The sequence below is a fragment of the Mixophyes fleayi genome, chromosome 3 (assembly GCF_038048845.1).
Source record: "Mixophyes fleayi isolate aMixFle1 chromosome 3, aMixFle1.hap1, whole genome shotgun sequence".
Classification (NCBI taxonomy): Eukaryota; Metazoa; Chordata; class Amphibia; order Anura; family Limnodynastidae; genus Mixophyes; species Mixophyes fleayi.
This window is the reverse complement of record NC_134404.1, coordinates 209,932,445-209,949,117: the sequence shown is the minus strand read 5'-3', so window position 1 is coordinate 209,949,117 and position 16,673 is coordinate 209,932,445. Positions and strand designations below refer to the sequence as shown.

Genomic DNA, 16,673 nt, shown 5'->3' with positions numbered 1-16,673 from the left:
CAGAATACTCACCCTATATAAAGACCCAAGTAAAAGTCAATGGCTCTCTCTGACTCGTTCTCCATTCACAAAGGAATAAGGCAAGGCTGTCTGCTCTTCCCCCTGATATCTGTTCTCTGCATGGAGGCTTTGACCAGGTCAATTAGGAATAATTCAGATGTGTTGGAGATGAAGGTGGGGGTTTGGAGCACAAGTTATCCTTATTTGCTGATAACCTCTTAGCAACCATCACCAATCCTATTGTATCTCTGACCAACCTAATGGTAGAATTTAAGAGGTTTATTGAATAATCCAACTTTAAAATCAATTATGCTCAGTCTATGGCCTTGACTCTTGATTGCACCAGCAGTGTTAAAGAGGCTCCACCATTCCTTTCCCATCACCTGGCACCCGACTCATCTCAAGAACATAGGGGTATTGCTTACGAAAGAGAAGGTCAATTTATACGGAGATAATTTTGCCCCTTTGACTCCTAGATTCCAAACAGAGTTTTGGCAATAACGATCCAAAGGTTTCTCCTGGTTGGGGAGAATAAACATTATAAAAATGTACATGCTACCTAAACTTTTATATTTGCCCCAGATGACCCATATTCACTTTCCCCCAAATACTTCACCGATACTCAGAGGATAGTTTATGAATTTGTTTGGGCTGAGAAACCCCCTAGATTTTGGGATCACTCTACTGCTGGAAAGCAATTACCCCTATTGTCCAAATATTACCAGGCTGTGCTATTTAACAGGACATTGGAAAGGACTAGAGCCCTTGACTCGAAACAGTGAATGATTGATGGCCATTCAATGGGACTCCCATCAACATCCTGCCATGGCTGCCCAAACTTCGCCACTCTTCACATCCTACTATTGGGCCTACTCTCCAGTGCTGGGCTAGTTTCTAAAATCTGGAATATATTTTGTCTCCAATAACCATGATTACCCCATTGTACTTTGATATGGACTTCACTCCAGGGCTATCTCTAGGCACCTTCAGGTCATGGTCTGACAGGGCAGTTGTCAGGATTAGTCAGCTGATGTCGGATGGTCATATTTGTGTTTTCCCTGATCTGTAGGAAAAATTGGGCCTACGTCCTTCTCACTCCAAACCAGTCACTACTTGCACACAAAAGCTGTCCTGGCAGGGGTGACTAGGAGCCTGACTAGCTTTGAGGGGTTGTGCTGCACCTCCCAATCACCAAAACACATGATTTATAATATCTATAACATACTTATAGTCAACTTATTTGACTCCCTTCTGGGCTACTCTGGCTCCTAGGATGGGGACCTGGGAAGGACTAGTAATGAACAATTGTGGACTAAAATTTTTCTATTTACTTGGACTAGCTCTACTAGGATTTTGGTGTTGGACACGAGGTTCAAGGTTATTCTAAATGGTACAGGTGCCCGTCTCAGCTTAGTAAAATGTTCTCGGGGGTCCTACTAGAGGTGTGGCTCGGGGTCGTGGACTCTCCTCCACATTTGGTATGACTGTCGGTGTTGGCCCCCTTCTGGAGACAGGATCAAAAATGTTCAGCACAGATTTTAGGAAGCCCGGTGCCAGATGGTCCTAATTTCTAGTACCTGAATATCTCTGATGTTTCAATCTTCTAATACAAGAAATCATTGCTCAGACACTTGAACAATGCTGCATTGACAGTGATTCTGATACATTGAAGGTCTAATGTTTCTCCCAGTTTGAAATACTGGCTTCCATGGAGAGACCTCTATATGACTATGAATGACATTTCCATGTTGAGCCAAAAGCACCTCACTGATTCATGGCCATGTATTTCTGCTGACTTGAATTTAAGGAGTCCTCTACTTATATTTCCATCATGACACATGATTGACCCCGGCTCACTTTCCTTTCTCATTTTGGAGGAGCCCTCTTAACTACCCTATCTATTATTACTAGTATGGAACATCGGGGAGGCCCCCTTGGTTTCCTCCCACTGCCCCCTCTTTCCTCCTTTCCTCAGCTCTGTCTCTCCTCTACTACTTAGTCTTTCATTTTCACATATGATGTAAAATTGTGTTTCCAACTGTTATGATGTACTGGTTACATATGTGTGTAATCACCTCATTAAAACAATGATTACACACACACACAAAAAATAAAAAAGAGGTACATATTTCATACTCTAGAATCAAATCAGAGCAAAATTGAAGCAAATCAGAGCTAGGTAGCACCAACAAAGCAATTTTCGATCAGGAGTATACATTAATGCAAAGACATTAATTTCCTGTCTAATATGGGTTTTCATTTCTATACTTAAATTGATTTCTTTAAATGTATGCAGTCTTTGAAATTTAACTTGGAACTTGCAAAAAACAATGATTCCTCTCAATATTAATTTTCACTTACAGGTAGCCTCACACAGTCATGGTTGATTATTTTTCCTCTAATTTTTTTTCTTTTGTGTAAAATACTCATTTCCATACTATATGTGCAGACCAGAAATTAATATCTATTACTTAACTCATTAATGTCTATTTGCATTACTTAATTGATATTTGATCTGCAACAAGAAAGAAGATTTCCATTTGATTTTTAAAGCAGAAAGCATCAGATATTCAAATCTAATTTAATTTAATCTTTTATTTGTATTTATTTATATTTTATATCGTAAAAGTTCCCTGCACATTTATTTATAACTGTCAAGACAGTATTCTCCCTTGTGTATATGACAAATCATTAAATTATTTTATTGTGTACAAATAGGGTAATGCGACATTCACATTTACTACTAACACTGCCAAGCCATATCTCTACACATTCTCTATGCTTCCCTACAGTTTCCCTATGCTATCTAGGGGCGTAAGTATACACAATTGTTACTCCTGGTGTAAATCTATGCTTGTGACGTACATCAGAATGCCTGTTTGAGAATCTTAATGAACACATGCACATAAATGCCCTTTTTCATTTGTGCATCTTTTCCTGCAAAATTTGTAGTGCAAATTACTCCAACTCCACATGATCCTCACTGTGGATAAGAATGTTGAAACAGTTAAGTCTAAAATTACAGATTAACAATTAATGAGAAAATCTAAATAAACTAAAGATAGTAATAAATCCATTTTTACTTTAAAGTACACAACAGCACACCCTATGCAGTCTGGAGGAACATTTTGAGGAACTGTAGAATTCTCCAGATTAATTCTAATCTACCAATAATTTTTAGAAAGTCCTGCACAATTCAGTGTTTTTTTAATGATGAGGTTATCACAAGGACCACACTGAAAAGAGTAAAGAGGTCCGCACTATACATTGTAGTAGAATTAGCTATGTATGTCTGACACTGAGATAATTTATTATATAATGGACATGTATTTGTTTTTTCATGGCAACTATCCATTATCATGATTCAAAAGCTTGCAAAATCAGAGTATTTTATCATATTTTATGTAACATAATGAAATTAAAACACTGAACAGCAAAAAGCACAGCACTGACCCTGTATTTGTAAAAACTTTTGCCAGCACGTTAGCATCTGGTCTTCAAACGGACCCTTGGAAGGTGTCTGCGGATTTCAACTACTTACAAACCATGTGTAAACATTTTTTAGAACTATTGTTGCCAATACATTATTAATGAATCTTCTACTATTGCCACTCTCCAAAAACTGAGGCTACTTCTCTAACCTAGCTGATGGAGGCAGTATCAGCTTTTCAGTTTTTAAAAGATGAATTTTCCTCTGCTCCAGTCCTCAAATATTCTAAAACGTTTTTCATTAGAAATGAATCCTCTATAGAAGAAGGCTCAGTTATTTTCCAGTGCAGGCTTGGAAAATCATTTTTATGGATTTTTTTTCTCTAAAAATGTTACTCCATTTGTTACAATAAACATTGATGTTTTGCCTTGGAAGAATGGAAGTATCTCTGAAGGAAATCTTCATCCAATTACCATCTTCACCAATAACACAAATCTCCAAAAATATTTTTGGAGGCGCTTTTTTCAAATGTATGTCTCACTTACTACCCCTGTTCCAAAACACCAGAATTGATATCTTATCTCAATCATTTGACCAGTAAGACCTTGAGGAACCTATAAAACCCTCCCATGTGATTGATCCTTTTCAGATTTTCAGATTTTCTTCTTGTATAATTTATCAGGGACTTATTACTGATTATCTACCTTCTACTTCATCATTGGGCCCATTACCCCAAATTCACAGGACACCCTGGTATCAGGAAATGTTAAGAGATTATGCACAGTGACTATCAGTGGACAGACTTAGAAGGATGTCTAAGAATATGTTTCTGCCTGTCCTGTCTGTGCACAAATCAAAATCCCCCATTAATTCTCTGCAGGCCCTTCTCAAATCCTTATAATCTCTCACATACAAAAAAAAAATCTTTGATTCTCGTATTACTCATGGAAACATAATGGCAATCCTTTGAAGAGGGATCTTCGATTAGAGGCTTGGGGCTAGATTTACTAATCTGCGGGTTTGAAAAAGTGGGGATGTTGCCTATAGCAACCAATCAGATTCTAGCTGTCATTTTGTAGAAAGTACAAAATAAATGAAAGCTAGAATCTGATTGGTTGCTATAGGCAACATCCCCACCTTTTCAAACCCGCAGCTTAGTAAATCTAGCCCTAGGAGCGTTACACTGCCCCATTTCAAATAATGTAATCCTTTTCTTTGTTATCCATTTAAACAAATCAAGTGGTGCGCTAAAGTAATGTCACACACTGCTTTAGCTGTCTTCGGTAACATTGACTAAGATGCCACCACCATAGTACTTACTTGCCTGTCCATAGGCATATCTAAGTGCTATTTGTTGGGGCACTGATCTAAGCACATTTCTTGATGTTGAGTGACATATTTAGTTTACTTGTGGTTGCTCCGTCCTTGTGTATGTACCAGTTATTTACATTTAAAAACTCAACAACACAATCAGCATATCATCACAATTCTGTACTGCCTAGCCCCTGGTGCTTCTGTGATTCAGATACAGTGGCGCAAGCAGGGGGGGTTTTTGAGTCTCCAGAAACCCCCCCTGCACTAACCAAGTGGCCACCATAGCGGCACTGTCCTATACAGCAGCCGTGGCGCTGTCAAAGAAGCGTCCGCGGCGGTGCTGTATTGTATACAGCACCGCAGCGGACGCTTCTTTGACAGCGCCGCGGCTGTTGTATAGGACAGCGCTGCTGAAATGCCCTCGCATGCGCAGCAGCTTTCTCTCATGGGGTTTTTTTTTTGGGGGGGGGGGGTCAGGGGGAGGAAGGAACCCCCTCCTGACAATCCTGCGTGCACCCCTGAGATAGTACATTGTTCTGTCTATGGCAGCATCTACTTAGTGACTCTTGTTGGAAGCCACAACATATGAGTAGGAAAATAGCAAAACTCAATACCCCCTGTTGAATACCAGATACTTTTTAGATGCCAAACCCAAGGAATACCGATGCAAACTACTACCAGCGAAGCACAGTATAAGCCTTTGGTAATACTCTTGAAATATTTTAAGGTTTCTAGTATATCAACTCTGTCCTCTAGTTAAAAAACTAAAAAGTTAGTCACTCCTCATGCTCTAATTTTATCACAACCCCGGGCTTGTACCAAAAGCCCAGGACTATAGTCTGACTCCACATTTTAACTTGAGTTATAGCAATGTGATTGCCTGATCAACTGTTGCATGACTTCAACATCAGTATATTAATACTATCTATTTTTATTAGTGTCACTTTTAACTTTATATTATGTGTGTGTATAGTATACTTGGCTACAACTGTGTTGAACTTGTATGGTGGGACCCAGGACTTTGAGAACCATTCAACACCTATACCTGTGGTATATCTCCATATGACAGCCCCTAAGCATCAATTACACATGTATCATGTATATAATTCTTAAATATGAAGCATGCATTTGTATATTTACTTTGCAGTAAAAAACATAAGTGCAACTATCTTTGTTTTCTAACCATGCTGTACAGATATGACTCACAAATAACACATTTCGAAATTAAGTAACATTATAAAATTGACAACATGAGTAAATAAAAAAAATCAAAAGCCCACGCAACATTAAATTTATCTAAGAGTCATCAAATATAAGATTAAAGTTAAAATGAAAGTTATGCCGACAAAACTGTTACTTTCATGATATAATACCAGTTATTTGTCGTGCATTAATAATGAACTCCACTCCATGCAGTAAAGGAGTGCACAAACAATTACCAGAACAGTTGGTTTGTAAGAACCTCGAGGACAACCTCTTGAAGTGGGGAAGTTCCCCCTCCTAGGTGGAACTTGGATATTTTGGGATTTCCGAGAGGGGTCTTTTATCTCATATACCTGCCTTTTGAATTCACAACGTTTCCCAAAAAACTCTGGTTTACAGATGCATCTCCCTGTAATGTCACAGCGCTGGGACATTGAGCCACTGATGCTGCAGGTACAAGGTAGACATACCTGCTTCTCAGAGTCCCACCAACAGTTTGGCTTTTGAAGTGAAAGCAGAAAAGCAAAGGGTAAACGTAAGAAACAGTAGAAGGATACAAAAGGAATGAAAGGCAAGAGAAATTGTTTTGTTACTGACATCTGACATTCATGCAATATAATATAACTAGACAAGGCACAATGCTCCAGAAGAACATTATACATGACAATAGCCAATGAATAGTGCATGCTTTGTGTGCAATACATCATACAACAAATTATAATTGTATTGCTAGATGATTCTGGACAAATGTTGATGCATTCTTTGTTGTGAAACATTAAAGCTAAAGCTGGAATAGTACTCTTACAAGAGGCCTGCACAGTATACAATACATATAGTTGACAACTACATTTCTTAAATTAATGTTCGGTTAATGATCTGCATAAATAATAATAATAATAATAATAATAATAATAATAACATAATAATAATAACATATCAGCAACACACTATTTATTTACTTTTTTGTGTGTGTGACTATCTTGTATATTAAGATGCATTGGATGAATGTAGTGTGCACAGTATTCCTGCATAGTGAGACCACAACCAGAAAGGAGGAAGTCGAAGTTGTGGATCTAGTGGAATACTTGAAACATAAATATGTGCTGGAAGATGGACATTGGGCACAGTTAATTCATTTAGCTTCAGTGAAATTGACATAATAGGCCGAAGGGATGTTAACCTGTATAGAAAGGGCAGCGACGGTCATTTTAATGGTAGATAATGTACATAATGTATGCCAAGTAAGAGGCACATCCATGTGAAAACTTTAGTAGAGACATTGGGCATACAATGAGGGCATGCTTGTGTGAAGACAGTAGCCCTCTAGGAACAGGAAATTAAAAGCTAACAAAATGTTTAAAAACTAAAAAAAGAATATTTAGTATAATAATATTTTAACGCATACTTGCCAACTCTCCCGGAAAGTCCGGGAGACTCACGAAATTTGGGTCAGTCTCCCGGGCTCCCGCGAGAGCTGGCATTTCTCACGGAAATTCTCCTGGCATCCCGGAATTCACCGAGAAGGCGGGAGTGGGCGGGGCACGGGCAATCTCGTCATTTTGACCCCCCTCCCACGACGTAAATTACGTTTTCGCGGGGGGTGAGGCCAAAATGACGCGATTGGCTGCGCCCCGCCCCCTCCCACCCTCCAGTCACGCCCCCTCTCCCGGAGTTTCCGGGTGTAGGCAAGTATGTTTTAACGTGGTAGAAATTGCCCAATGGTAGTGTGCAAATAGCAGAATCTGTAAATATAAGAGCTGTTATCAAAATCCATTTTACTTTGATGCCTTCATTTCGCCAGGACATTTAACAAAACTACCACTAGGCTTACATTTAAATAAAAGGTTCACTATGTCTTCAAACAAACAGTGCAGTAAAATATCTGATAGCCCAAAAACATTTGCACAATGAAAACTTTTATTTTGTTTTTAATATTTAGGCCAATTTACAGTCCTATAGTTCTTACAGCAATGTCTGCAAAAATTATTGCATGTAAAAAATTCACTTCTGTCTAATTCTCTGCACATTACAAGCCTCATATTAAACTAATGGTTGCTTTTAAAACATTTTACAAGAGGCCCTTCTTCTTAAATGTCTAATGCTACCCCAATTTAGCCTTGTAATGTTTGAGCACATGTAGGTCATTAAACCTCTTCTACAGTAAGCAAATTGAAGGAAGCACTCAAACATCTTGTACTATAGAGCCGCATATAAAGGCATGGTATTCCTGCATTAATAAAAGCAGATTTTACTTGAAAAAGCCACAACTTAAGCTGATGAATAGACTATTCAAACACTTTCAGCACAAGTGAATGGCAAAGAAAATCCACATAATTCGTATTACTAGTTCAGTGGTGAATGAATCTCGAAGTAAATGCTAGAAATAAAAAAAAAATGAAGTTTATGTCAGAAGAAACTGAAGTGCTTTTGAAATGTATTATGATAAGAAAACCTTTTTGGCACCATAGTAAAGCGAAAGTCAATGCATAAATCATATCTGAGAGACACTTGGATCAAAAATACAGAAATCGTATTTCCTAGCAGGAGGCTGTCATATTGTATACACTATCAATGACTCCAAGACCAGCATCTAAATACATGGTACAGTCACTCCCTAATAAACAAAGGTAAAAAAAATAAATCTTTGGTGCCGTAGTTCTTTTCTTAATGGAAGGTCCACTGCAGAGAATGTGAGAATCCAATGGTCTGAACAGTAACCATTGACACAGTCTGCAAGCACTTAGGTGAGTTTTCATGAAAGTGTATGGTTGATATACTGTACACCAGAGACAACTCTTGAAGAGCTACAGGTAGGTCAACTCTATGACCTATTATATCATGGCCATACACTGCTACTTGCAAGGGCAGCAAGGTGGCGAAGTGGTTAGCACTTCTGCCTCACAGCGCTGGGGTCATGAGTTCAATTCCCAACCATGGCCTTATCTGTGTGGAGTTGTATGTTCTCCCTGTGTTTGCATGAGTTTCCTCCAGGTGCTCCGGTTTCCTCCCACACTCCAAAAACATACTAGTAGGTTAATTGGCTGCTATCAAAAATTGACCCTAGTCTCTCTCTCTGTCTGTGTGTGTGTGTCTGTTAGGGAATTTAGACTGTAAGCTCCAATGGGGCAGGGACTGATGTGAATGAGTTCTCTGTATAGCGCTGCGGAATCAGTGGTGCTATATAAATAAATGGTGATGATGATGATGCACTACAGCGGATGTGCAGAATAAATTGAAAGTAAAGTATTAAGTCCTAATTGCACGTGAGTTCATGAGCTTCAGAAATGACATTGTAAATTGTATTTGATGGTTGACTGACTGAAATATGCTTTATGTAAAACTTACCAAGCACTCATCACATTGGCGTCCAATCACATTTCTTTTGCACAAACACTGTCCTGTCTGAGGATTGCAAGAAGAGGATGCAGACCCATTGATGTTACAATTGCACTCTGTGAAACAAATGGTGCACAGATCATTCTATTATAATCTATTATCACATATACTGAAACCACACCACTCTGCACTGAATTTTGAATTTGGAAAACATCACTGTTAGTTATTTAATTATCTTACTAAAAGTAATTTTAACTAGTTGGAAATAATATTGTTTCGCCATTCTTCACATTCACATTTTATTTTATTGCGTTATGAAATAAAAGATAATTAACACAAACTATCTCTTGATGCCAAATAAAACTCTTAAGTTATTTCTTAATTAATAACAAATTAATTGGACACTGCAATGATAGTACATTCTTTGCAATATTGTGCAAGATCCATCTTCAATCTGTTCCACAGATTCTCAATGAGATTGAAGTTTAGGCTTTGAATGGGCCACTCTAGGCAAATTATTTCATTGTATATTTTCTCCAAGGTTTGTCTATATCTTGCTCCATCCTTTTTGCCTTCTATTTTTTTGGGGTCCTTGAAATATCTCCATAGTATTATGCTCCCGTCACCATGCTTCACGGTCAGGCTTGTGTTCTTGTGATGATGTGCAGTTTCAGGCTTGTACTAAATACATCACCTAGTGTTGAGGCTAAAAAGTTAAATCTTGGCCTCAACGGACAACAGAATCTTCCTCTACTTGGTAAGAGGGTCTTCCACATGTTTGTTGGCAATTGTTGGTGAGATTTCATATGTGCTTTCTTCAGCAATTATGTTCTTTTTATGAAGTGCTCAGGCTGTTTTCCCATGGTAATTTCTTTAATCTTTGCAATAAACAACTAAAACTCTGTCACTGTTGCCATAGACCACTTGGCAGTCTATCTAACATGTGTCCTACTTGGAAACTCTGTTTTGGAAGGTGGGCTGTACTAGACACATTCAGAGTTTTTACATATTCTATCCATTTACTTATGATGGACTATGCAGACAGTTCTCAAGATAATAAAAGTCTTTGGGATCATCTCATATCCGTCCCCTGACTGGTGCTATTCAATAAACTTTTCTATGATTTGTTTTGAATGTTTATCTACATAGTGAAGCTCATTGTTTGGAACTTTAGTAACCAACTGTGGACCTCTCACGGACAGGTTTTGTATTTTGAAAACACTTTAATGGTACGCAGGTGGACTCCAATAAATGATGTGACCTCTGGAAATCATTTATATAAACCTTGGACAAAGGTTGGACAAAAGAGGAGAATGTATTATTTATTCTGTATCTTCATCAGTCCGCAGGTGGCACTTTCTCACAGGATCAAAGATGCTTTGGATGTCCGTTATCACCCCCTGTCTATACTTTATCTACCACAAACAAAACAAAACACAAGCTAGGCAGATAAAAACATACACCCGTTGGGTGCATTATACATGTGTTGTAATGAAAAAAAAAAGACTATCAAGCGCCTGATTAGTTCTTATGCCTGTGTTTCTGAGAGATTTGTGAGATAAATTAAGTGTAGCAGGCTCTAATTTGGTAAATGGAAATTAAAACACGAACTGCATTGCTTGTCAGATTTCTTTTACTTATGGTTAGCTGTATTCATGTGTGATGATTGTTCTTTTACTCAAATGAGCTTTCATTTGAATTAACTATCTACTGAAAGTGAGCATGTGATAGAAAATATAAAGACACTACTGAAGAGTCTAGTGAATATGTAGTTATAAATATTTTGTTTACCATTTTATGTCACATACAGTATATTGTTATAATCATTATTTTCTATTACTAGCAAAGAGTTACTCACGCTGACAGTTGCTTGGCCCAAGAGCATCTCCAAAATATCCATCTGCACATTTATCGCAATAATCCCCAGTCACACCTGGCTTACATATACGACAGGCTCCTGTCTCAATGTCGCAGCAGCCTGGGGCTGTAAGGTCAAGGTTGTCATTGCATTTGCATGGTTTGCATGATCCCCCTGGCACTAAGGGCTGTCCAAAATACCCATCGGCACAGCTGAAATAAGGAATAACTCAGTCAAGGTACATAAAAGAAACCCAGAAAAATGAAATAAATGTTGTTTTATGCAAATTTTAAAAATTGTACGTTATTGTATCAAAACCATATATATATATTACGTTTTAATGTAATTTTACCTACTAGAAAAAATTGCAGTTTCACATTCCTCTTAAAACTAGTAAATCTTAGGTTTAGGTTCCTTTTCAGATGGGCTTTATGCCACAAACTTTTCTAATGCTACCTCAGGGCTTTTCACATGTATAACACTTGGGGTCATCCAGCACCCATGTCATTCACAAAACTCATTGCCTGCATTTGACTCTAATTAGAGAGTGATTTTTGCTCGTCAGTGTAATATCTGTCTTCCTCAGCGGCCAAAATATATTTTTTGCTTAATCATTCTTTATTAAGGATTGAATGTACAGATATTTCCCATACAAAGCGATCAGCTATGCACCAAATTTCTTTTAACCCCCCCCCCCGCCAAAATTTGTCATTATGTACAAAATGAAACAGAAAGAGGGGAAAGTGGAAGAGAATGGGAGGAGAAGGACCCATGACACTCACCCTAGTTGAGGAACATTACTACAAGCATAGGAACAATGTTACTGCCTGAAACTGTTATTGTTTAAAATATGGTGGTGCCATCTATTTACATATAACCTACCACAGAGAAAGAGAGGAAAGTGATTCAGTATCTCAGCGTACTGGAGGAGATTTATTGCTCCATCAAGGGACGATATGAAGGAGACTCCAACCATTTAAACCAGATTGCCATACATTCTGTGGTCTTGATCACAATTTTTAAAATCACCAACATTTTAATATAGTTTTTAAGGCTAATTTGCTCAAAGATAGGTAACATTTAACACATGACATAACATCATAATAACAAAACACACCAAATGTGCACTGTATCACTTTTCTTTTTGCACCACTGCGTCTAGATAGCCGTCCAGTACACTTCCAAGAGAATGCCTAGTCTCCACTCTTGGTAGATGCCTCCACAAACTACATGTGCACCTAGGTGTAGGGAGGCAGAAATATCTGAAGCGGTGCACTTTGCAAAAGCGATCATGTCACACTAAAGTCCAACCCCCTATCACTTTAGATCAACCCTTTCAATTAATTTAATTTAATTAAGTAAAACATTTCAGTTTTTCTCCTATAATATTGTTTCTACACTTAAGTGCAACTCAAAGATGCAAAATGCAATGTATCAAAAGTATAGGATGAAGTTCAATCTCTGGCAGCCCAGAATGCCTTTCTACAAGCAAGGAATGCCATTAAACGGTGTCCTCTGGATCCCTTTATCTCAATAATTTCACTTCATAAAATTAAATCTTGTTTTTACACTGCTGCCCAAAATCAGGTGCCTACTTCGTACTTTGCAGAGAATGTCCCTACATTGCCTATCTCCTCTTATTTGGCTGTGCAAATTTCTGCTCACCATCTTTCACCACAAACGCATTTACTGTGGCGGAAATCTAGAAGAACCAACATAAATCAAAAAAGAGAATTTGCACCATGCCTTGACTTGCTTGTGCTTTGTAAATGAGGTCCACATTGTGTAATCTCAGAGGACCTTGGTGCACTAATATCATATTAAACATAACATATTAACTAAACATAGTTATAATGTACAAGTGCTAATTGCAAGAGAATAAAATTACTGTATACAAAATGAGCTAAACTGCAACGAGCAGTTGGTCAATACTGATGAATAAAGACATTTAAAATTACAAAAAAATCTAAGGACAAATCATGGAAGCATAGGACCTCTTGATATTAGATACAGATGGCAATGATGAAAATAGTACAGAATGAAGCATTCCACAATATTAATCCTCCCTTGACTTGGAGAACTATTTCTTGAAATATCATCTGGTAAATTATTATAGAATGTACAATTTTGGAAAAAAAGATATCAGGTAAATATTACAATATATTTTATAAAACAACCCCAAGCACAAAATACAAGTATCACGCCCTCTTACAGCATAGGAGTGCGAGTGACACCCTCATAGCGAGAGAGGGGTAGAAGCAGGGCCGCCGAGAGGGGGGGGGGGAGCGGGTACTAATTACCCAGGGGGTTTTTGCGGCGGGGGGGGGGCTTGGTCGTTGGTGGGGGGAGCAGGGTAGTTAAAAAAAATATATATATACTTACGTGATCGCAGCGCCAGTGTCCGTCCTCTCTGCTCCCCTCTGCTCCATTCAGACTGAATGCCGGGCGTGACATCATCATGTCACGCCCAGCATTCAGTCTGCATGGAGCAGAGAGGAGCGGAGAAGACCAAGAAAGAATAGAGAAGAAAAGGAAAAGGTAAATAAAGGGAGGAAAAGGAGGGGGATAAAAAATAAGGGGGGGGGCATGACACGGAGGGGTTAAAAAATGAGAGGGGGCATGGCACAGAGGGGTTAAAAAATGGGGGGGCTTTGCACAGAGGGTTTAAAAAATGAGGGGGGCATGGCACAGTGGGGTTAAAACAGGGGTGGGGCAGCATGACAAAGAGGGGTTAAAAAATGAGGAGGGGCATGGCACAGAGGGGTTAAAAAATGAGGGGGGGCATGGCACAGAGGAGTTAAAAAACAGGGGGGGGCATGGCACAGAGGGGTTAAAAAACGGGGGAGTGAGTGGCATGACAAGGGTTAAAAAATGGGAGACAGCATGGCACAGTGGGATTGAAAAAGGGGGGGAGCAGCATAGTATAGTGTGATGAAGGGGAGCCAGGTGAAGGGGGCAAAAGCAGCATGGAGGGCGCAGTGTGATCATAAGGCATGGCGATGATGAAGGGGCACATTATTGTAATGTTGGAGCTGGAGAAAGGCCTAATTATTAATCATGGGTGGTATTTATTTAACGCCAGGGTTGTTTGGAATTATCTAAATGTAGCCATTTTTTCCAAATAGGGCTCCCAGCATTCCAGGATCCAGACAAGCCGCAACTAAAGAAACATGCAGCCACAGGTGGTGAAAGTGAGAAGAACAGGTAGGAGAGAGCAGGACAGTATGTGAAATGTTTTGATTCTAGTAGGGACTATGCCAATTTTTGGTAAGTGTTGTGCCCAATGTAAAGTGCAGGCCAAGACTGAACTCTGTGTACACACTGCATTCTTTCTATACTACACTGTGGTGCTAGATGTCCTGAAAGTCAGGAGTGCTTGGACATATGTGACACTCCGGCGAATTTAGAGCCTAGTGATTTTGATGTGTTAGCCACGCCCCAATGGCGCATCTGCCATGCCCCCAAATGCATGACCACACCTCTGAAAAATTTTGCGCCGTTGTAAGGAGGTGCAATTTTTTTTAGCATACTCGACTATAAGGGGGGCCCCATGAATTTGTTGTACCGGGGCCCTTAATTCCTCTTGGCAGCCCTGGGTAGAAGTTCTGAGACGAGCGTTTGGGAGATTCCAAGTGGGTATCCTGAGAGAGAGAAAGAGAGATAAGAAAGGAAAGTCTAGTGTCATGGTGGAGCATGTGTCAGCTTTGAGAAAAGGAGAGTTAAAGTGCAGATGAACATTGAGCATTGTGACAGTCTGGAATTAAGGCCGTGCACAGAGATAAATGTGTGAGCTCTACAAGGGAGAACTCAGATATCCTATTCAATATTATCACCTGGACCATTTGCTGCATGGAGATATTGGACTTGATTCATCAAGGCAACCATCTGCCAGTTTTGATTGCATCATCCATAAAATCACTCTGCGCATGGCCAGATCTGGCAGATATGGCTGTGAATGCAGGCCTGTCCTGTGTGGCAGCGCACACAAAGGACACTTACTATAGAGTCCGTGTTCGGGCAGTGATCTGGGCGGGGAAGGGGCATTTTGCCATAGGAAATTTACAGTAGGAGTGTGCCAAACTCGAGCACACACAGCCACGTTCAAATTAAGTTCTGCACCTGTCAAAATAACCTGTTTTTCTACTGTCTCTCTTGCACCAGCTCTGGGGCTAGTCTAGGTTCAGCTGTTCACAACAGAATTAAAATCCCTAGATAAAGAAGACAAGTCAGACATTTTCGAGTGGACAGCTCATAGTTCTATTAATGTTCACATTAAAGAAAACACATGGAAGCTGCTCTGCAGATGGTACTATGTGCCTTCCAGACTGCATATAATATTTATGGCAAGTCGCAAATTGGCAGAACTGCAGTCATACCGACACCCTTCTGCACATGTGCTATAGCAGTACCAAGCTATGTCCATTCTGAACTACTCTCCTCTACTGTGCCTCAGCTATCCTTGGCATCTCTATACCTTCTAATGTTAAACATGTGCTCCTACTTTTACCTATCCCTGACCTCTGCACTCACACTCATAGGAAGCTCAGACATATCATTAGTTAGGTGACTTGCCAAACAGCTGCCTCCTGGATGAACCCCTTGCCACCGACACTCCTTATGGTCTGCAGCAAGGTGTGCCCTATCTACCAGATGGAGCACATAAATAATATCCTCAGGTGCTCCTCTGCATCCTTCCACAAAATCTGGGTTCCTTTGGCCTCATACCATAACCAGGCCCTACTCTGTTTCTAGTTTGTCCTGCTATCTGAGGTGGACTGACTTCTCAGAAACCTTATCCTCACCTGGTGCATCTCTCCTTGACGTGAACCTAACCTCTACTTTCTTTCCTAACCTTGCTCAACTCACAGACCCAATGTCTATCCCAATGTCTATCCCCCCTCTCTACTCCCCGCCCTCCCTCTTACTCCTCTTTCATCCTTTTCTCCCCGTACCCATGTCCCTTCTTCTTACTAAGTTTGTGTATAATACATTATTTACACATGTATCCAGAACATTTCAAGCATTTTTCGATATGAGCCCCTTTTTGGCACTGTAATTGATGGTTTTCTATAGTATTTCAAAGGTTGCTGCTTGTCCATTACCCTTTATTCAGGGGCAGGCTGGGCTGGGGGTAGGGGGGCACCTGCCCCCTGGTCTAGTCCCATAGTGGGCTACCTTGGGCTGGGTCAATGGACCAATTGCATTTTTTTCTCTATAAAATAGGCTGCTGAGTGAAGTCTTGCCCCCCGGGCTATCATTTGCCAGCCCTCCCCTGCCTTTATTGTATATAACCGTTGCTGGATTTTGTATTGTTACCTTCTTTTGTATTTGATGTGACCCTACGCATTTTTAAAAAAAATTCTATCTTTTTACACTGTATAGAGTATGTGGGTCCGGACCATCGACTCTACAAGAGCTGACAGGTGCATACATCATCCTGTGTAGTAGAGCACAGCAGCCCTGCACCCGAAAGAAACAGGGCACGTATCTTGAGATCCATGCCTTGATGAATTCGGGAGTATGCAAACCCTA

At 39.7% G+C, this 16,673-nt stretch overlaps 1 protein-coding gene across 4 annotated transcripts in view; it reads right to left on the bottom strand.

The window, feature by feature from the left end:
• LAMA2 (laminin subunit alpha 2) overlaps nucleotides 1-16,673 on the bottom strand; it is a 711,555-nt gene that overhangs the window by 251,779 nt on the left and 443,103 nt on the right. For 3 of the 4 annotated variants that reach the window (XM_075203053.1, XM_075203052.1, XM_075203054.1), the window contains exons 19-21: nucleotides 11,142-11,353; nucleotides 9,293-9,399; nucleotides 6,184-6,447 (exon numbers count right to left, since the gene is read on the bottom strand). In XM_075203053.1, the coding sequence (XP_075059154.1) occupies nucleotides 6,184-6,447; nucleotides 9,293-9,399; nucleotides 11,142-11,353 (583 nt within the window). The remainder of the gene's footprint in view (nucleotides 1-6,183; nucleotides 6,448-9,292; nucleotides 9,400-11,141; nucleotides 11,354-16,673) is intronic. The other variant, XM_075203056.1, reaches the window with a different exon arrangement.